Below are 21,121 nucleotides of genomic sequence, written 5' to 3' on the forward strand. Positions count from 1 at the left end.
CCCTCTGTTGCTTTCCTTCCGGGAGCCGCTTTGCCAACAAGCTGGGTCCCGGGGCTCGTGCAGAGAAGGGGAGGCGGAGACTTGTGCGCCGCTTGAGGTTTTGTTGCAAGCGTGCAGCCACCAGCAGCAGCGGTCCGTGATGTCTCGCTTCTTCCAAAGTGTCTCCGCTAAGCGCACAGAGAGCCAAGGGGGACCAGGCGTGGAAGAGCAGCACTTGAGGCAATGGGGGCTGGCAGGTGAGTGGGATCGTTGGCTTGGCTGCTCTGCACCAAGTTTCCCCTAAGAGTCAGAGCTTTTCAACCTTATTGATTCCACGGCTCCCTAAAGCAACTCCTGTGCGGCTCAGGAGCCCAGTTATGTCACCACCCCCCTCAATTTGGGTATGCAGAAGATATTAAAATTAAATTTAAGTAACCACAGAAAGAGGAGGAAGGAAGTTTTGAAATGTCAAAATGTTTGTAAAATTAATGAAATGTATAAAATCAGTGAAATGTCTAAACTTAAAAGTATAAATAAAAAAATTGATATATATATATATATATGTTATGTCACCCTTGCCTGCAGAGCTGACAGCCTCTCACTCTTCCTTGGGGAGTGCTCCCTTAGCCTCCTCTCCTCTCCTTGGGTGTCCTCTGGGCAGCCGCTGCTGCTGCCCCTGGTCTCTGAGCTGACCCACCACCCCACCCCAAAGAGAGGTACCTCCCAGACTGAGGCCCTGTTCACCAGCAGGGCTGCTTCAATAAACAGATGCAAGTCTTTGGGAGAGAGAGTCAGGAGAAGGCATCAGAGGAGGGAGGGAAGGAAGCAAAGAGGGACAGAGGCCAATGTTGCCCGACAGCCTCTAACCATCATTCTAGGCACCATGGCACACTGGTTGAAAACCACTACCCTAAGTGAGCAAATTTCGTTGCTCCTAGGGGTGCGGCAAGAAAACTGCTAGCACATTGGCAAAACTAAGCAGGGCCCAATATGCTTTCAAGATGGGGGGCATGTGTTGAGAAGCCTGCATCACAGGCTTGAAATGTCCCTTCAAACTCTACAATTCTATGATTCTGTGGGATGCTGCACTTAAGTGGTACAAATGTTTCCCAGCTCTGGCCAGACTGCATATGTCTGGAGGGGGGAGTATTGTTTTGTCTTTTTATAGTGCAGAGCACCTCACAATCTTTGGAGCCCACTCCTAGGGGCTGAGGTCCCTTGAGCTCCCCCAATAAAATATTTACCCCTCCCCAAGTTGATGGCCAGTGCCATTCAAATAGTGTGTGTGTGCCATGTCTTGTGCTCGATTATGCAGGGCGGGGCTTGGCTTACTTGCCCCTCCCCAACATTTTATTCAAGTTGACGCCCCTACAGAGTTGTATAAAGCACATTTAAGCTTGAGGCATAATAGATATGCCAAGATAATTTATTTCTTCAAGATGCACAATCCATCCATCCTCCTAGTACCCAGATCTCTGGGTTAACCTTACCATTATTATGCCATGTTCTCTCTTTTTAGGCATTCATCTACACCCCTATCAGATGGAAGGAGTAAACTGGCTGACACACTGCTATGAAACCTGGCATGGCTGCATCCTGGGTGATGAAATGGGTCTTGGGAAGACTTGCCAGGTCTCTCATTCTCTCCTTCCCGTTTAATCATTGTAGGAAGAGAGTGGTTATAAGCACTGCATTTCTATGAATGACGCCATGTATTTCCCCCCATGTATTCCAGGCTATTTCTCTGCTTGTTGTCTTAAGTGGGAAGCTTAATAAAAGGCCGTTTTTGATCCTTTGCCCTCTGTCTGTGTTAAACAACTGGAAGCAGGAACTAGAAAGGTAAACTTTGTAAATGTTCATAATCTTCTCAGCAGTGGCACGCAGTCAGTGGACTAGGCTAGCCCCCTAAATGTTCCTGGTAAATTAGAATATTAAAGCCTGGAGCCTCCTTCTCAAAGCCTGGGAAACTTTTGCCCATCTTAGGAAGGGATGCGCAGTTGCTGACCTGCATGATGTCAGCCTCCACATCACCCTTGCAAGCTAGCGCCTCTGGCCCTAACTGGTCCCCTATGGAAAAATTCACCGCATGCCACTGCTTCTCAAAGCAATGAGGCCTACAGATGTTAAACTTCATTGAAAAGTCCTGTAAGTCCTATGATGAGTGCCTGCAGAAAGTCCATACAGCAACCATGTAGCAAATAAACGGTTGTACTTTTCCTTTTTATTATCATCAAATTGAAATAGCAATTTTTTAAAAGGGCAACTTGCCCATGACAGCTCTATGCACTGGGAAGCAGTAGAATAAAATGTTGTTTGTTTATTTAACCCGCTCCTGCCTTTCCACCATCTCCCTTGATCCTGATACGGTAGTACCTCGGGTTACATATGCTTCAGGTTACATACGCTTCAGGTTACAGACTCCTTTAACCCAGACATAGTACCTCGGGTTAAGAACTTTGCTTCAGGATGAGAACAGAAATTGTGCTCCGGCGGCGCGGCAGCAGCAGGAGGCCCCATTAGCTAAAGTGGTGCTTCAGGTTAAGAACAGTTTCAGGTTAAGAACAGACCTCCGGAACAAATTAAGTTCTTAACCCAAGGTACCACTGTATGTGCAGCTGCCCTCAAATGTGAACACTGCGTGCCCTTACCATTCACAGTAGCCCACAAGATATATAACAGATGCCATGTTCAGGCCTTCTGTTAATTAGGACAAAGACCACATTGTGCATAGGGAAGACCCCATCTGAGACTGAAGGCTGTTGGGCTAGATAAATCAGCTTCATATGTTAATAGAGTCTGATTAGAGCACTGTATTCTATGTATTTCCTCAATATTATTAATATTATTACTATTATTATAACAGATTTTCTCCAAGTCTTTCCCTCGTGACGTATTCAGGAAACAAGGAAGAAAGAACTGAGCTACAGCAGGACTTCAAATCAAATCATGATTTCCACATTCTGCTGACTACTTACGAGGTACTTGGCATCGTCTAGGGGTACAGAACATACAAAGCACCTGTTTTTCTGTTAATATTTTGGAGGTATACATCAGGCCACCACCTCTACGTCGTACCTCTCCCACCTCTAAATTCTCTATGGTATTGCATTTGTCTTTGTTTGGGGTAGTTCCTCACAATAGATTAAATATCGATCTGCCGGAGCACTGAACTTTGTCCCCAGTGGATACTACACTCTTGTCTTTGATCAAAATCACAATGTGGGGAGAACTGGGAAGCCAGCCAGTGCCTCTACATAGCTCCATCCTTATTTCAGACATTGTGATATATCAGTATATCGCGATGTTAAGCTGTTGATGTATCACAAAGTTGAGAATCAAGTATCTTCCAGCCCTAGACAGCATCATATAGATGCTGCGGTTGGGGAAGTGGGCATGAGATGCAAAAATGGAACAGCACACTTCTGTCTGGACGCTCTAGCAAGGGGTGAGGGAGAGCAGGATCTACTCTTTGATTCATTCGTTTCTTCTCCAGCTACAATATCTTTCTGAGCCTCCATTATTACAGTTCTGCAGCAGTTAAGTGACCGACACCTTTCTTATGCTTGATTACAGGTGTGCCTTAGAGACGCAGCATTTCTGAAACGGTGAGAACATTTATAGTAAAGGTAAAGGTACCCCTGGCCGTACGGGCCAGTCTTGACAGACTCTGGGGTTGTGCGGCCATCTCACTCAAGAGGCCGGGGGCCAGCGCTGTCCGGAGACACTTCCGGGTCACGAGGCCAGCGTGACAAGCTGCATCTGGCGAGCCAGCGCAGCACACAGAAGGCCGTTTACCTTTCCGCCAGTAAGCAGTCCCTATTTATCTACTTGCACCCAGGGGTGCTTTCGAACTGCTAGGTTGGCAGGCGCTGGGACCGAGCAACGGGAGCGCACCCCGCTGCGGGGATTCGAACCGCCGAGCTTTCGATTGGCAAGCCCTAGGCGCTGAGGCTTTTACCCACAGCGCCACCCGTGTCCCAAAAGAGAACATTTATACCAAGGGCAAAATAACTTCCCCATTACATATGGGGTTCAGAGATTGAACACATTTCTCCTTGCACTAGCTTTTAGCAGCTGGGGTTAAAGGTTTGTCTCTGATGCTTTCTTAGTCTCTGTCTCAAACTGTGGTTTCTCTCCACAGAAAATTGCCCATCTCATTCTTATCAAGGGGGCAGAGGAGTCCCCTTTCAGAACATTCCTTCATCAGGAAAAAAATTGTCTACCATTTAATTCCCATGGAAGCACATAACTTGAATAGCCTGAATCTTTCAGTATAGGCAAGGTGTGACTTGGCCTACTAGCTATTAGGAAACATTCAAAGTTATTCATACTTCATTAACGCTCTCCTGTCCAAGCCCACAATTTCATAACAAATTAATCTTGTGTAAAACTCATGGGCCCAGATTGTGGGACTACTGGGCAAGTTAAATAACTGCCTAAGTCTGTGTGAAACTTTTCTATATGTTTAAGATTCATGAGGCTTGTGCTTCCAAAGAACAGCACCTTTTTGTGTGGTACTTATTTGATTCAGCTAGGGAAGGAAAACCAGTAGCAGTTCTTACTGGAAGCAGAGTTTGGGAACATGTTGGCAACAGCAGCAGAAGCAGAAAAGACAGAAAGAGCAATTCTTTTGCTCCCCCACCAAATTTGCATTCCGATGCAAACGGTCTACTGTCAGGATTTAATTAATCTAAACCTTACATATAGGTTGATGCTGAAATGGTGATGCCTAAAAGCCTTTTTTCTCAGAGAGAGAAAATGTATTTATTGGGGGGGTGTAATCTTTTTAATTAAGCCTCCATGTGACTGTGTCTTTATCTAATGAGTTGTTTTCCTAATAAATTAAGCAGAATTTTGCTGTAATTTTGCTGTAATCTTTTAAAACCTCCAGAAGACTAATAGCAGCAGCTAATATTTTGAGTGCAAAGAGAAACAGATGTTCTAGAAGCAGTAAGATGAGTTTGATGTTTGTTTGTTTGTTTGTTTGTTTGTTTGTTTTTCTTTTTAAAAATTCAGCAGCTGTAGCACATCAGAAAATAAATAGCACTTTTAGGTTTCAAAATATTCTAATGTTTAAAAATTCAATAATTAAGTACATAGGCCCTTGTAAATGGCAGGTGTCGGCTAATGGTTGTTTTTCACAAGATAGCACAATAGCACTCTTGTGAGGATAATCTCAATGTTTCCCTTCATGTTTCCCTTCAGCCAGAGGAAATTAATTTTGAGTCGCTACTGCCCTTTCTGGTTTAACCTTCTGCTCTGTGTAGGCTTTTAAAACTCTGTTCAAAGTGCTCTTGAAAGAGTTCATATCTTAATCGGACTAAGTGCTGACAGCTTTCTGTGCCTGCAAGCATTGGCATATGGATTTTAAAAAATCAGTTGATGCAATAATGGAGTTCTTTTTTGTGTATGTTTGTGTGCGGAAATCTGGGAGGAAGAAGAAAGGAACCATAGTATGTAATATAACCCAGTAGCTCTGAGTAAGGATTCTATGATTCTATGATTATGACAAACGTCTTGTGTCTGGTTGCCCCTGGTGGTTTTGGTTCCTCTAACTTTTCTTCCCTGTGTTCAGTTTCAGCTGGGCTTGCCTTGTTGTGGACGAAGCTCACAGACTGAAGAATCAGGAGTCACTACTTCATAAAGTACTCTCTGAGGTAAAGAGAACTACAGTCCTGGCCTTTGTGAAGAAGGAAAGCACATATGTCTTGTCACAGCCTTCTGACTTGTGCTCAGATAGATGATCTTCTACAGTGAGTTTTTATTTTGTTAGGTGGATTGGCTTTTCCTCGGGCTCATGCAGACTCCCTGTTGCACTGTGCTTTCCAGGCACAGATCTGGGATTCTAACTCAGTCTCTGAGCATTTTCCTCTTCTTTTGCCACTTTCTTCGGGTAGGGCCACATTTTACTGCTGAATCAGAGCAAACAACAATTGGGTTTTCATTGGATTGCCATTACTTGAGCGGTAAAATGTGGGTTTTCTGGGGGAGAGCACTAGGTCAAAACAACACCAACACCCCACTTAGACATGGAGCTTTAAATCCCGGACCTGAGCCTGGAAAGCATGGCACCACAGGAAGCCTGGATAAACTCCTTGTCTTCAAGATTCAAACCAAATAATGATACATTCTAAAAGCAGAGAAAAGGTAAGGATTAGAAAATGTGCTTGAAAATGTTGACAGCATTAAGATAAATTCAACAGTGAAAATAAGTTTTGATGGGTGTAATAATGGAATGCTGAATAGTTTATGTAGTTTATTTTATCTTATGTAAAATATGCAGGGATTTATGTTATGCAGAATGAACCATGGAAAGAGAAGAAGGGAAGTCATTGGTATTTTAAGGTTGTTTAAATGAATACTCTAAATTGTAAAACAGAAAATTTAATAAAAATTACATGGATAGAGAAAATTTGCAAATGTAGTGAAGTAAAGCATACCAAGACTAAAACTGCACACCGTCCTTGCCTCATTCCTAAAACTAACTCTAGTAAAAAGGCCTCCAGTTTCTTCCAGAGGCATTCATAACCGGACAAGTCTTGGTCTTTTTAAAATAATTTTTATTTGATTTTACAAATATACAATTATAACAGTACCACTATACACATCAACAGTTAAAAGATTATCCAAATCTCTGGACTTCCCACCTTCCCCTCCATGGGTCCTATATTCAAAACTTTTCTACTGCATCTTTTTCAGTAGTCCGTATATAATATAACTTCCATTATCTCCATAGTACTTGCTACATTACAAGCGTTATTGCAGTCCTGCTAGTGTTTTCATCTGCTTACAGTGGTCTCCAAGATATTCCCATTCTTTGTTAAAGTTTGGTCTTCTTGGTTCCTGAGCTTTCTGGTCAGTTTTGCCATTCTTCTCTGGCAGGGACTTTATCTTCTTTCAATCTCTGGGCTTATGATATCCGTGCGGCTGTCGTCGCTAGCAAATTCTCTGTTCAACCTGAGCAAGAAATTTGAGATGTAACGCAGTCGCAGGGGGAACCAAATCATGACGCTGCCTTACCTCCCTACCTTATCCCAGTCGTACCTGAACTGTACATATTCTGGATCTCTTTCAGTTTACAACGGACTTCAACCTCCTGCTGACGGGCACTCCCATTCAGAACAGCCTCCAAGAGTTATATGCCCTGCTTGCTTTCATTGAACCAGCTACATTCCCCAAGGAGCTGGTGGAAGAATTTGTTCACTATTATCATGGAATTGAAAGGGAAAGCAAAGTAGGCAAGTACAAATGTGATAACTGGATGTCGGCTATTACCTGCAGAATGTTGGCAACTGAGATGAAGGTTTTCTTTAAATGGGATTATGTAGAGTCTGCATTTAGGCAAAAAGTCCTTTGGCTTTACAGCCAAGATTTCCATGGTATGCTATGGAGGAGGAGAAAGCTTCTTCTCTTTGTTTTTTAAGAAATAAAAAATTAAAATATGTACTGAGTTGAGTGTATATATGTGGGAAGGCAAGTTGAGTCACATGGTAAAATTATGAGCATCAGGCAATAGATGCCTGTGGTACTCAAATATGTCACGTAGCATTCAGCTTTATGAACTTAGAAACCCTGCCCCCACTTCATATTTAAAATCTAGGGCTATATCTGTGTTTCTCTCCCGTCTAGCCAAAGAACTTCACAGTCTCTTGCAGCCCTTCTTGCTCAGAAGAGTGAAGGCTGATGTGGCAGCCGAACTCCCCAAGAAAGAGGAGGTGGTTCTCTACCACGGGATGTCAGCCTTGCAGAGAAAGTTTTACAAGGCTGTTTTGATGAAAGACCTAGGTAATTGGGCAAGGGGAAGACTTTGGAATCGGAATGAAGTGAGCGTGGTGGTTTTACGGGTGCCTGGGAGGCAGAGACTTTGGGGGTCCTTCCACACTTCCGCTTGTCGTGTGCCTAAAAAGCTTGGGTCTGAGTGCTTTTCCTGTGATTTCTAGGGATGGATCTGAGTGGTTTCCCCTTTGCCTGCCGCTTTCTCTGGGAAAACCTGCTGATTCGTAGCAGTCTGCAGAGAACCCAACTGACATTTGCTCCAGTTCAGCAGTAAAACCAAGTTGCAGGGAACCAAGCAGAGGGCCTTCTCGGTACTGGTCTCCCACCATATGTCAAAGAGAACAACAACTACCAGACTTTTAAAAGACATCTGAAGGCAGCCCTGTTTAGGGAAGCTTTTAATGTTTGATGTATTATAGTATTTTAATATTTTTTCGGAAGCCGCCCAGAGTGGCTGGGGAAGCCCAGCCAGATGGGCGGAGTATAAATAATAAATTTATATACTTTTACAGGCAAAAGTATAGAAGAGCCCTCTGTTGCCATTTCATTACTGTGTTTACTATTTTTGTTAAACCTTACAAGCAGCGAACATAACCACGCAATGTTATTTCAGTTACAAGTTACCGTACTTTTCCGTGTATTAGACGAGGGTTTTTTACTCCCCAAAAAAGTAAAAAAAATGGGGGGGTCTTATACATGGGTAGTGCAGCGGATGGGACAGGCGATTGGTTACCTCCTCAAGCAGGATCTAGCGATTGGGTGAGTGAATGGTGTCTGCTGCAAGGGCTGCTTTGGATTGGCTGCTGCTTTGTCAGTTGGGTGGGTTATTTGTGGATGCGTAAAAGGCTGCTTTGGATTGGCTGCTGCTTTGTCAAATGGGCGGGTTATTAGCGGATGCTTTGGATTGGTTGCCACTTTGGCAGTTTGGCTTGCATTGCTTGCGATGGTTAGTGTTTGCCAGTTGGATAGTGATCTTTGGTTCGGCACTCCCCCGCCGCCACCCAAAAAATGCTCCACTCTCAGTGAGTACCTAAGTGATTTAAATATTGAATTTGTGGAACGGCAGTAATCAAACTTCTGGCTTGAATGGAAAATAAACTCACTAGTTAATCACTGCTTTGACTGACTGAATACAACATTTTTATTTTTTTTAAAAAACCACTTTGTTCTATATTTTAGATGCATTTGAAAATGAATCGGGGAAAAAAGCAAAGCTCCAGAATGTGTTAGTTCAACTCCGGAAATGTGTAGCTCATCCGTATCTGTTCAATGGTAAGAAGGCCACCCAGGACCATCGTCGCCGGTGCTGCTGTCGAAGCAGGCGTGGCTGTCACCTCTCGGAGGCTAAGCAGATCTCGTCATGGCTTACTTGCCCATCGGAATGAAAAAGCGGGGAGGTGCCGATCTGGGACTTAAAAGGGAAGAAACCTCAGAGATGAACAAAGGGCAGATCTCTACTCATGCTTTTTAATGTTAAGGAAGGGATTAGGAATGCTTTTGATAACATAGATCAGGGACCAGCAAACTTTTTCAGCAGGGGGCTGGTCCACTGTCCTCAGACCTTGTGGGGCGCCAGAATATATTGGGGGGGGGTGATGCAAGAGCACCACGAGCCTGAGTGGCTGCTTACCTGTGTCTTGCGAGTGGTAGGGATTGGCGGTGGCAGCGGAGGGACAGTGAGCGGCATGTGAAAGGGCTCCAGAGAAGGGCTGCTTAAAATGGCGGCTGCTTGAGCACTGCTGCTGCTGGCACCAACAAAGCCCAGCCCTCTTCCTCCTCTAGGCAGGGCGGGGAGAAGCCAGGAAGAGGGAGGGAGGAGGCACCGCCGCCATGTGAGGGAGAGGGAAAGAACGGACGCGCTGGCGATCCACACGACGGTTCCCGGACCATCTGTGGGCCGGATCCAGAAGGCCTGATCTGGCCCGCAGCCCTTAGTTTGCCAACCCATGGCATAGATGGACACAAGACGTCCTACCTCTTACGTTCATAATACATTATTGTTTTTTTAATTGCTGAATTTTTAATTTATGCTGCTATATCGATGGAAAACTCATATGTCCCTATGTAGCATTTTACTTTTTTTTACTGCATTCAAACGCCAACCCCCTTCCAATGGTATTTGAGGGGCAGATAACAAAAGGAAATAGAGGGAGGAAGGAAGGAAGAATTAAAATGTGACACGAAAGGGTGGAGCAGAGCGACCAGCAGGGAAAGAAACAGCGTTTCAGAGAATGGTGTGACAGTATTATTTACTTTAGATGAAAAAACCAAGGTAAAAACATTTTAATTACCATGTATGCCCTGTGACATTTTAAAATGACATATCTAATACATTTCTACTAAGGGGAAATAACATTAAACAAGTCAGTGTAGACACCATTTATCTAGCCTTTAAGGTAAAGGTAAAGGACCCCTGACAGTTAAGTCCAGTCGCGAACGACTCTGGTTATGGCGCTCATCTCACTTTACTGGCCAAGGGAGCCGACGTTTGTCCACAGACAGTTTTTCCAGGTCATGTGGCCAGCATGACTAAGCCACTTCTGGCGAAACCAGAGCAGTGCATGAAAACGCCGTTTACCTTCCCGCCGGATCAGTGCACTTTGACATGCTTTCGAACTGCTAGGTTGGCAGGAGCTGGGACTGAGCAAGGGGAGCTCACCCTGTCGCCGGGATTCGAACCACCAACCTTCCGACCGGCAAGCCCTAGGCTCAGTGGTTTAGACCACAGCGCCGCCCGCGTCCCATTTTATCTAGCCTTACTGTTTGCCTTAACTTATTTTTACCAAGAGGTGTATGACTGTTTCAAGCATCTCCTTTCAGGAAGTACTTTGAGTTGGTTTGCTGTCTGTTCTGCACAACTGAGAAGGTTTGCCCATTGGTGCAAATCCAGCGTGCAACTTAAGGGCTGCTTCTCACCCTAGGACTTTTGTCTGTAATATATACAACTTGCAACTTGTAAGTTTCCAGCACATCCTTGTTATGGAGTGATGGAGCCAGAACTTGCATTTGCCAACTCATAAGAGGGAGTGGAGTTGCTGTGATTTACAGAACTCCCATCTTCCTTGCTAGATTGCCTAGCCAAGAAACTATCATGTGTTTACCTGGGGATTCTGCTGCTGGCTTTAATATAGTGTATTTCAGTGATTTTTTAAATGTACTATAGTTTGCTAGCTCTTTGTAGCGAAAAGCTATTTTTTGCATGCTTCACATCAGCAGATGCAAAGCCTATTTATGCAGCTTAGTGATGGGGCAAGTGCAGTTTCTCTCCTTACTGGGTTGTAGGGAACTGAGATGCTTCTGTGTGCCAAGATTACGCTATTCTGAGGGTCCTGCTGCAAAGGGCTTGATCAGGAAAAGACTTCCATTTCCCTCTGAAAGTATATTTGAGTGTTTGGGAACAGCAAAGACAATTATTTGCTCTGCCTTGAAGTAGATATTCAGGTGCAATCCTTTTGTGGTTAGTAGTCTAGAGTCTGCAGTGTTAACAGAGAAGTTTCTTGCTAAAATGTCTTTCCATTTCAGGTGTTGAACCAGAACCTTTTATCATTGGGGATCATCTCATTGAAGCCAGTGGGAAGCTGAGCTTGTTGGATAAACTTCTGTCTTTCTTATATGCAGGGTATGTGTTTCACTACTGAACTTTATTACTTTCCATAAATCAGCAGAGTAAAGGACCACCTTTACCTGCACGACTCTTCACAGGTGTTGACAGCCTGCCTATAAAGTCATTTCAGTTGGCAGGCATGAGAGACAGGGGCCATTTGGTGGTGGCCTCCAGAATTGTGGAATTCCTTCGCCTAGGAGGTGTGTGCAGCCTCAGTGTTGCAAATCTTCAAGCGGGTTTGTAAAACATGCTTTGAAACAATTTACAGTGTTTGGATTTTGTGTGGCTCGAGTGTGGCCTTCTGGTGTCACCTCTGCAATTGCAAATTGAGCAATGAGGTTGGACTCTTCCTGCATTTCCACAATGGCAGCCCCATCCCTCTATTTGTTAGCCTATTCTCAAATCAGAGCACATTGGGTTGCAGTCTTCCTTAGTTGAGGCAAGCTTAGTTACGCTACACAGAAAGCTGAGCTGAAGTCAGAGCCTTCCCTTCCTTTCTCATTCCAGTGGTCATCGTGTTTTGCTGTTTTCCCAAATGACACAGATGCTGGATATCCTGCAAGACTATATGGATTACAGAGGTAAATGCCCCTGCTTCTTGATGTGTCTGATCCTGATTCTGGGTACGGAGAAGGGCCGCAAAGAAAAGGTCTTGACTAGTGGTCTGTGAATACACCTGGGTCTCGGTCCAGAATCTGTCTCAGTGCCTTGAGTAGCAAATGAGTCAGAACATGTTTCCTTCCTGTCTGAGCTTGCAACTTAAGCATTTTCCTTCCATAGGAGGTTCTGAGGTTAATCTGTCATGAACGCTGACCAGGCTGCTACCTCCTGGTGAACAGGATAGGAATTGGGGAGGAGGGGTTGATTTTGATTGGCATCTGTACCCCTCCCTTGGCTTCTAACAGCCCCTCACTGGTTTAGGAGTAGATCTGCCATGTGCAGTGAAATCTGTTCCACAATTCAGCCATTTTATATATCAAAAGCTCTTGTCCCCTCTTATTTCGCCTGCTTTATTTCAGGATCAGCTGGTCTACTAATGGTGTTATTAAACTGAGAACAAAACATCTATCATCCACTGTTTGATAGTGGGTGAGAGGCCAACTTTGTGTGTACAAGCAAGACCTGGGCAAAGAAACACTGCTAACTCAGCTGTGTCCAGCCAGGTGCTGTGCATCACCATTCTAGGTTAAAGGGGTGGTAAGGAAAGGTCACTATCCATAAAAAATCTCTCTCTCTCTTGCCAAGAGACTGTGTCGAGGTTCTAGGGTGTTGGGCCAATAAACTAAGTAGGGATGTTGTTAGCGTACCACCCCCTGCTGCACTACAACCTCTCTAGCTGAGCTGGCAGAAGCAGTCTCAGATTCTGTTTAATGGGAAGTTTAGGGAAGTTTAATGGCCCTGTTTAGGGAAGTTTTTAATGACTGATGTTTTAATGTATTTTTAATCTTTTGTTGGAAGCCGCCCAGAGTGGCTGGGGAAACCCAGCCAGATGGGCGGGGTATAAATAATAACTTCTTATTCTTATTTATTATCATCGTCTATATTAAGCCTCTGGAAATGGTCATTAGGGGATCAAGGGCAAGGTGCCATCAATACGCAATTTCTCCATAATATCTGTGTTGGGAGAAGCCATGCAGACCTGGCCCAGGGACTTGGGTACTGTGCTGGGACAGATGAGGGAAAATAAGCTGAGCTTGAATCCTGGTGAAAGGGAAGTGCTGTGGGTGAGTGGCATTTCTCGGGTCCAAGAAATAGGCCAGTTGCCTGCCTTGGATGGAGTTGCATCCCTCTTGAAGGAGCAGGTATGCAGTCTGTGGATGATTCCGGATCCAACTTTGTCACCCTTACATAATAATAATAATAATAATAATAATAATAATAATAATAATTATTATTATTATTATTATTATTATTATTTAATTATACCCCGCCCTCCCTGGCCAGAGCCGGGCTCAGGGCAGCTAACACCAGTAAAATTACAAAAAAACACAAACCAATTTAAAATACAGGTTAAAATATAATTTAAAATGCAGCCTCATTTTAATAGTAGCCCATAGATCAAAACCATAAGGGGAGGGAAACATAAGGGTCAGACTGAGTCCAAACCAAAGGCCAGGCAGAAGAGCTCCATCTTGCAGGCCCTGCGAAAAGATGTCAAGTCCTGCACGGCCCTAGTCTCTTGTGACAGAGCATTCCACCAAGTCGGGGCCAGTACTGAAAAGGCCCTGGCCTTAGTTGAGACTAATCTAACCTAACCACCTTGCGACTTGGGACCTCCAAAGTGTTGTCATTTGTGGACCTTAAGGTCCTCCGCGGAGCATACCAGGAGAGGCGGTCCCATAGGTACGTGGGTCCTAGGCTGCATAGGGCTCTAAAGGTCAAAACCAGCACCTTAAACCTGACCCTGTCCTCCACCGGGAGCCAGTGCAGTTGGTAAAGCACTGGATGAATGTGATCCCGCAGCAAGGACCCCGTAAGGAGCCTCACCGTGGCATTCTGCACCCGCTAGAGTTTCTGGGTCAGCTTCAAGGGCAGCCCGGCAAAGAGCGAGTTACAGTAATCAAGCCTGGAGGTGACCATCGCATGGATCACTGTGGCCAGATCAGGGCGAGAAAGGTAAGGGACCAACCGCTTAATACAGCGGAGATGGGAAAATGGCACCTTTGCTGGCGGCTTCAACCTGCGCCTCCTTGGAAAGGGAGGCGTCGAAGGTTACACCCAAGCTCTACACTACAGTCCCCAGCATTCTTGAGGGGAAGCCTGTTTAAAGTGGTATGGTACCACTTAAAATGTATAACACAGATGGGGCCGAAGATGTGTCTGTGTAACTTGAAAAACTAGTACAATAGTGTAAAGGGAAATGGCATAATTAGAAAGGAACAGGAAGGGGAGAGTAAAAGGGGACAGCAAAGAGAGGACTGTGGAGAAAGAAAATTGAGATGTGGATAGGGGACAGTGCAGGATAAAGATTCTAAAGGGCCACAGGCGCAGAAGTTTTTTGAATGGCTGTGATTAATCCATTTAATTCTTCTTTTAACCGAAAAGGTTACAGCTACGAGCGCCTGGATGGATCTGTCCGAGGTGAAGAGAGGCACCTTGCCATTAAGAATTTTGGCCAGCAGCCCATTTTTGTCTTCCTCCTGAGCACGAGGGCAGGTAAGGCAAACGTTACAAAAAGGTGGGATCCCTTTGCCGCCTTCCCAGGTGGCGAATAGAGATGCACACAAAACACCTTGAACTGAGTGCAGCTTGGCTTATCCAAATAGCCTGGAGGTCAAGCAGAAATTTTTATGTAAATTCAAGTCCAGTTGTACTGGTGCTGTGCTAGACTTTAGCATTACGCCTGTTGTCAGAGCCAGTCTTCAATGCATCTGTTGTTTCCTTCCTACGCAAACACTTAATTTCATTTTTTTTTTTAAATTGCAGTCTCTAGCTTTTAAAGCAAGTATTGCAGCTCAACAAAGACTAGCGAGGTGAAATACAGTAAAATTCAATTTTACCCTGGTTCTCTCAGTATGGTATAGTGGACCAGAGAAATTCAGATTCAAGTCCCAGCTCAACTGTGAAGCTCACTGGATGATTCTGGGTGTTCTCTCTGGTTAATATACCTCACAGGTTTTGAGAAGTTGAACAAAAACTGAGGTGTAAGCTACTCATGAGAGGAACACATCCATGACTCCAAATATGGGTCAGCTACATTTATATGCAGTATGGATGAGAGGGTCCATTGGGTCAGAAGGCTTTTGAAATGGTATTTTAATGTAATTGTATGTAACAATACGCTTATTTTTTAACATTGTTTACCTTCCCTTTGGGATTACATGGTTTATTCCTCTAAATCAGTGTTTCCCAAACTTGGGTCACCATCTGTTGTTGGACTACAACTCCCATCACCCATGACCAGTGCTCCTGCTAGCTAGGGATGGTGGGAGTTGTAGTCCAAAACCACCTGGAGACCCAAGTTTGGGAAACACTGATCTAATTAAATGAAATGAAGATATACTTCATATCAGTGCTTTTTTCTATTAAAAAAAAAGTATAGGGGTACTCTCATTTTCCTTCTCATATTGAAATACTGCCCCTCAATGAGGCCAAACTTAGATTCACAAAATGTTTAGTGGTATGTGTACCCCCAGAAAAAAACACTGCTCAGTATACCGTTTTATCGAAATACTGTTCCATGCAGTCAGTCAAATTAACTAACAGTTTCTCTCTCTAGTCACCATTTGCTTTGGGGCTGTAAAGAGGGGAAATGTGTATTTCATTTGCAATGCTATTTCCGTTATGAAAACTCCAATGTCGCCCTCCTTTATTTCCCAAGGTGGGGTTGGCATGAATCTTACAGAAGCAGACACAGTTGTTTTTGTTGACAGTGACTTTAACCCACAAAATGACCTACAAGCCGCAGCAAGAGCCCACAGAATCGGCCAGAACAAGTGAGGACAAATCTTTTGTGTACTTTGCTTCTTCTCTCCCTAAGGATATGTTCCACCCATCCTGCTGCGTTGCATTGATGCAGCACTACTCAGTAAAACTGCGTCCAAGTCCCTGACCATACCTCCCATAAATACCTACAAAGACTCCTCCAGATCTGTGATTCTACAGGTTGCTACTCCAGCACAAAAGGCATCAACTCACATACACACCCTGTCTCCTGGAAAGCTTTGTGAATGATTTGTGAACGATTGCTGTTCCTGAAATTTCTTGTGTTTTTTTTGTTCTCCTTAATTATTGCATAGGTTGTGATCTAATGTGAACTATCATCTTTAAATGCTTTCCCCACCCCACCCCCACCCCTGTGTTCTGCAAGGCCTGTAAAAATTATTCGTTTGATTGGGAGAGATACTGTGGAAGAAATAATCTACCGGCGAGCAGCATCAAAGCTCCAGCTAACCAGCACCATTATCGAAGGGGGCCAGTTTGCGCTCGGAGCGCAGAAATCACAGGTGGAAGCAGATATCCAGGTAAAAGAGGGGCCTAATGTGTCTCTGGATAGCAATATAAACTGCTGTGCAAAGCCAGCCCTACTTTTATTAAAAGGTTGTGGAATGCAACAAAGAGATTTAGCACTGTTTGTGTTGGATCGGGGAATTGTGTTGGATCGGGGAATTGTGTTGGATCGGGGAATCGTGTTGGATTGGGGATTGCTTTATCGCTATGAAAAAGGCTTCTGTTGTGTTGGCTCTCAAAGCAGTTCATACACAAGTATAATGGGAATTTGATCAATAGGATCTTCTTCATGCATGCCCAAGCTCCTATATCTTCCTAATATACCGATAGGAGCAGCACCCTGGAAGTGTTAGAGAAGGTGATAGTGAAGCCTTTTAGCCTCCATTTTTCTTTTCGTTTTTTGAAAGCTGAGCGAAGTCCTGAAATTTGGCTTGGACAAACTGTTGTCGTCGGGTGGAAGCACCATCTGTGATGTGGACCTGGGAAGTATCCTTGGGGAGACAAGAGAAGGATTATGGCTGATGGAAACTGTCCTGTCTACCACAGAAGGAAATGTAGAAAATGAAGAGCAAAATGCAGAAAGTATGTTGATGGCTCCAACACAAATATATTGGGGTTTTTTAGAGCTGTAGGGGTCAGCATTGGCCTCAGTTTGAAAACTGATATTTGTTTCTAAACCCTAGCCCTACTCGTTCACCCTTCCCATTTTTCCCAAACAGCTAACCATTGGCCTCTGCTTAAGAAAGATAGTTCTGCCTGCTCCTCACTGCTTTCACTGTAAACTTTCCTTTCCAAAACTTCAGACTCTACTTAAACTTACATCCCCTTAGAACCTTGTTTCCGTTCAGAAGTTGGTTTGGAAGCAGAACTGTAGTAAATTAAGTGTGGGTTGTTCTGCCTTGGCTTTGATGAGAGGGTTAGAGACAATAGAGGATAGAGCTGCCAAGATCTAGCTGAATGGGGCTTTCAAATCCAGCGGCATTTGTAGACTTCTGACGCAGATGCAAGAGAGGGCTGTTACCTCCATGCCTTGCTTCTGAGTTTCCTTGGAGGCATCAGTCTGGTCATTCTTGGAAATGGGATGCTAGATTAGAATGACATTTGCTCTGATCCGAGAAAGCTGGCCTTGCGTCAGTATTCATCCTTTGAAGTTTGCTTCACTGAAGTTGTGTTGCATCCAATAGCCAAGGTGTTTTTACAGGAGACAGATCTGATGGGAGCAGCCATATTTGCTGATAATGGATCAGCCCATTCACATATAAAATAGGGTTTGTGAGTCTACTTTTTGCAGCAAAAGCTGTGCATGGGTATGAAAGTGATACAATGCAGCTCTGTAGCTTGAAGCTCCTTTATATCCCAGCAGTGTCTCTTCTAGTATTTGAGCTAGGTTGGGAGAAGAGTGTCTGAAGCTATAGGGTGAAAGGCAAGTTTAGCTTTACTCACCTTTAGTGGTGGTGCTGGGATATGGTCTATGCCTTTGACATCCCAATGCAAACTAGCCACATGTGAGAATACACAACCGTAGTTAATTGAAAAATAAGGTTTAGAGGAGATGCTGGGTATCGGAGTCCTAGTCTTCATTTGCTTAATTAGAATTCCTTTTTTAAATTTGGATTTATTAATTGGTCAAATAGAAGATGTCCTATTTTTTATCGGACCTTTGTGTGATAGGGAAGTTGATGAAACATCAGCTAAAATACCCCTACTGCAGGAAACAGTCACCGTAGACTGAATATCATTGACCCTTTTGTCCAGAATTTCACAGTAGTTTCCTTTCTGAGTGGAACTATTGAACAGAACGGCAGTTACTTTGTAATTTGATTTTGTATTTTGTCCAAAACCGTTCACTTAAGTTCCTCTAATGTAATTTTTAATAAATTGATCATTTATGTTGGTGCTAATCCACACTTTCTTTTAAGGGCTTGGGTGGGAATTCTATAGCCAGGTAGTCTGATAGTAGGTACAGTGGTACCTCGGGATGCGAACGGGATCCGTTCCGGAGCCCCATTCGCATCCCGAACGGAACGTAAGATGCGACGGCGCGCATGCGCGTGACGTCATTTTGAGCGCATGCGCAAGCTGCGAAACCTGGAGGTAACGCGCTCCGTTACTTCCGGGTTGCCGCGGAGCGCAAGTTGAATGCACTCAACCTGAAGCACATTCAACTCGAGGTATGACTGTATTGTTGGAACTGTCAGAGCACACTAAACAAAGGAGGCAACTTTTTTAAAAGAGCATTGCGATGCTCAACCTTATCTTAAAACAAAAAAACTGCTGTGATGTTGGTGGCTCATTTTGAGATGCTTGTTGTTTTAAGGCCACATGTACCTATATGAAGGCAAAGACTACTCAAAGGAACCTAGCCACGAAGACCAGAAGGCCTTTGTTCTTCTGCTGGGTCTTCAGAAATGTCTTCTTGAAGATGGAGGTCAGGAAGGAAGAGCTCTCCGAAATAAAGCAAATGTAAGGACACTGAACACTTTGGGTGGGTGGCAATCCAGCTTCAGGCATGCTTGGAGGAGAAGGTAAAAAAAAGGTAAAGGACCCCATGACATTTAAATCCAGTCAAAGGCGACTATGGGGTTATAGCGCTCATCTCGCTTTCAGGCTGAGGGAGCCGGCGTTTGTCCACAGACAGCTTTCTGGGTCATGTGGCCAGCATGACTAAACTGCTTCTGGCATAATGGAACACCATGACGGAAACCAGAGCGCATGGAAACGCCGTTCACCTTCCCGCCACAGCAGTACCTATTTATCTACTTGCACTGGCGTGCTTTCGAACTGCTAGGTTGGCAGGAGCTGGGACAGAGCAATGGGATTCACTCGGTTGCGGGGATTCGAACCGTCAACCTTCCAATCGGCAAGCCCAAGAGGCTCAGTGGTTTAGACCACAGTGCCACCGATTATCTGAATTCATATTTCAGTCTGGCTTCAGGACCAATCGGGGCACTGAAACCGGCTTGGTCACGCTGGTTGAGAGTCCCTGGAAAACTGACTAAAGGGTGCCTTCATATGGTGGATGCAGGAGGACATGAAAGTAGCTTGAGATGGAAAAAGCTGTTGCAGCCCATGAATATCTTTTCCTTTTCCAGGTTCTTCTCACGGGCATTCAGCCGGGACCCAGCAAGAAGCGGCGTAAATTGAGCCCAGAAGAACTGGCGGCTCGGCAGAGGAAGCGGCAGGAGGCAGCAGCAGAGAGGGCCAGGCTCAGGGAAGAGAAGAAGCAGAAGAAGGCAGAAGCTGAGCACCAGAAGAAGTAAGGTTGTCTCTCTTGGCAGTGATCTCACAGCAGCACCAACAGTCAAGATGCTTCACAGTTTTACTTGCTACTGCAGTTTTATTTTTTATTCAAATCCATGTACAAATTGCTTCCTATAAATAATCTAAAAGCAATTTAACAATTTAGGGGCGGGGGCAGGGGGCAGATCTCATATAAAAAGCAAATTCAAAGCCAGTGCAGATACAGACTGTGTAATGAGGAAGATTTATTTCAGCTGTAAAACATCAGTGATATTTATATTATTTTTGTAGGTGTATCCATAGGCTATGACGTCTTAGGTTGTGAAAAATACAGAAAAAGCATCTGAATAAGTTTCAACTCTAAAACGGGCTGTTGATCCATTGACTACTGTGGAGCTGCACAATTTTTCTTTCTTTAACACTATCTGCCATTTTCCCTTCTGTTTTGTGAAGCCAGAAAATAGTATTTCTTTCTAACTTCTTTGCTGTTACTCAGAATGTGGCTTAGCTTTGAGACAAACTGCTTTGAGGGCCCAGAAAAAAGCAGGTTGTTGTTGTTTAGTCGTTTAGTCGTGTCTGACTCTTCGTGACCCCATGGACCAGAGCACGTCAGGCCCTCCTGTCTTCCACTGCCTCCCGCAGTTTGGTCAAACTCAGGCTGGTAGCTTCCAGAACACTGTCCCACCATCTCGCCCTCTGCCGTCCCCTTCTCCTTGTGCCCTCCATCTTTCCCAACATCAGGGTCTTTTCCAGGGAGTCTTCTCTTCTCATGAGGTGGCCAAAGTCTTGGAGCCTCAGCTTCAGGATTTGTCCTTCCAGTGAGCCCTCAGGGCTGATTTCCTTCAGAATGGAGAGGTTTGATCTTCTTGCAGTCCATGGGACTCTCAAGAGTCTCCTCCAGCACCAGAATTCAAAAGCATCAATTCTTCGGCAATCAGCCTTCTTTATGGTCCAGCTTTCACTTCCATACATCACTACTGGGAAAACCAGAGCTTTTACTATACGGACCTTTGTTGGCAAGGTGATGTCTCTACTTTTTAGGATGCTGTCTAGGTTTGCCATTGCTTTTCTCCCAAGAAAAAAGCATATGTGTGTTGAAAATTTTCATTTGGTCTAGGTTGTTTTCTTTTCAGCACTGTAACATGATGGAAATAAGAATGACATTCTGTATATTTACTGAAGGCATTTGGCTGTGATATTTCCTGACAAATGTCAAAAACGCTCTGGCACTTCTGTTCAAATTTTAAGACTTACTGCTAAAAGTTAGCAAGTTCCCAGTTCAATGTTATTTTCAAATTGCAGTACCTCTTGTGTCACTTTGGGCTGTCTTCTCAAACAGCCTGACTCCGAGAAGACTGCCAGCAGGCCCCAGGCCTCATAAGAACATAGTGGCCTACCTAGTCCAGCATCCTGTTCTCTCTCTATATATATTTTTTTAAGCATATCATTTCCAACAATCATTTAACATAACTTCTTTTCTTATACAATATTTTAGACTTCCATCAACAACTTCTGAAGATTTCCCGTTCTCTATCACTTGTCCTGCATTTCTTAATTTCTCTATTACTTTTA

General features: G+C 44.3%; 1 protein-coding gene across 1 annotated transcript in view; it reads left to right on the plus strand.

Annotated features, from left to right (window-relative positions):
- CHD1L (chromodomain helicase DNA binding protein 1 like) overlaps positions 1-21,121 on the plus strand; it is a 34,324-nt gene continuing 13,203 nt past the window's right edge. The window contains exons 1-17 of the mRNA XM_028712270.2: positions 1-236; positions 1,499-1,611; positions 1,715-1,818; positions 2,843-2,957; positions 3,553-3,584; positions 5,555-5,636; positions 7,055-7,217; positions 7,609-7,764; positions 8,935-9,027; positions 11,278-11,374; positions 11,867-11,940; positions 14,405-14,515; positions 15,681-15,795; positions 16,170-16,323; positions 16,717-16,891; positions 18,627-18,772; positions 19,402-19,565. Coding sequence (XP_028568103.2) covers positions 140-236; positions 1,499-1,611; positions 1,715-1,818; positions 2,843-2,957; positions 3,553-3,584; positions 5,555-5,636; positions 7,055-7,217; positions 7,609-7,764; positions 8,935-9,027; positions 11,278-11,374; positions 11,867-11,940; positions 14,405-14,515; positions 15,681-15,795; positions 16,170-16,323; positions 16,717-16,891; positions 18,627-18,772; positions 19,402-19,565 — 1,991 coding nt within the window. The 5' untranslated portion in view covers positions 1-139. The remainder of the gene's footprint in view (positions 237-1,498; positions 1,612-1,714; positions 1,819-2,842; positions 2,958-3,552; positions 3,585-5,554; positions 5,637-7,054; positions 7,218-7,608; positions 7,765-8,934; positions 9,028-11,277; positions 11,375-11,866; positions 11,941-14,404; positions 14,516-15,680; positions 15,796-16,169; positions 16,324-16,716; positions 16,892-18,626; positions 18,773-19,401; positions 19,566-21,121) is intronic.

Source organism: Podarcis muralis, chromosome 17 (assembly GCF_964188315.1).
Source record: "Podarcis muralis chromosome 17, rPodMur119.hap1.1, whole genome shotgun sequence".
NCBI lineage: Eukaryota > Metazoa > Chordata > Lepidosauria > Squamata > Lacertidae > Podarcis > Podarcis muralis.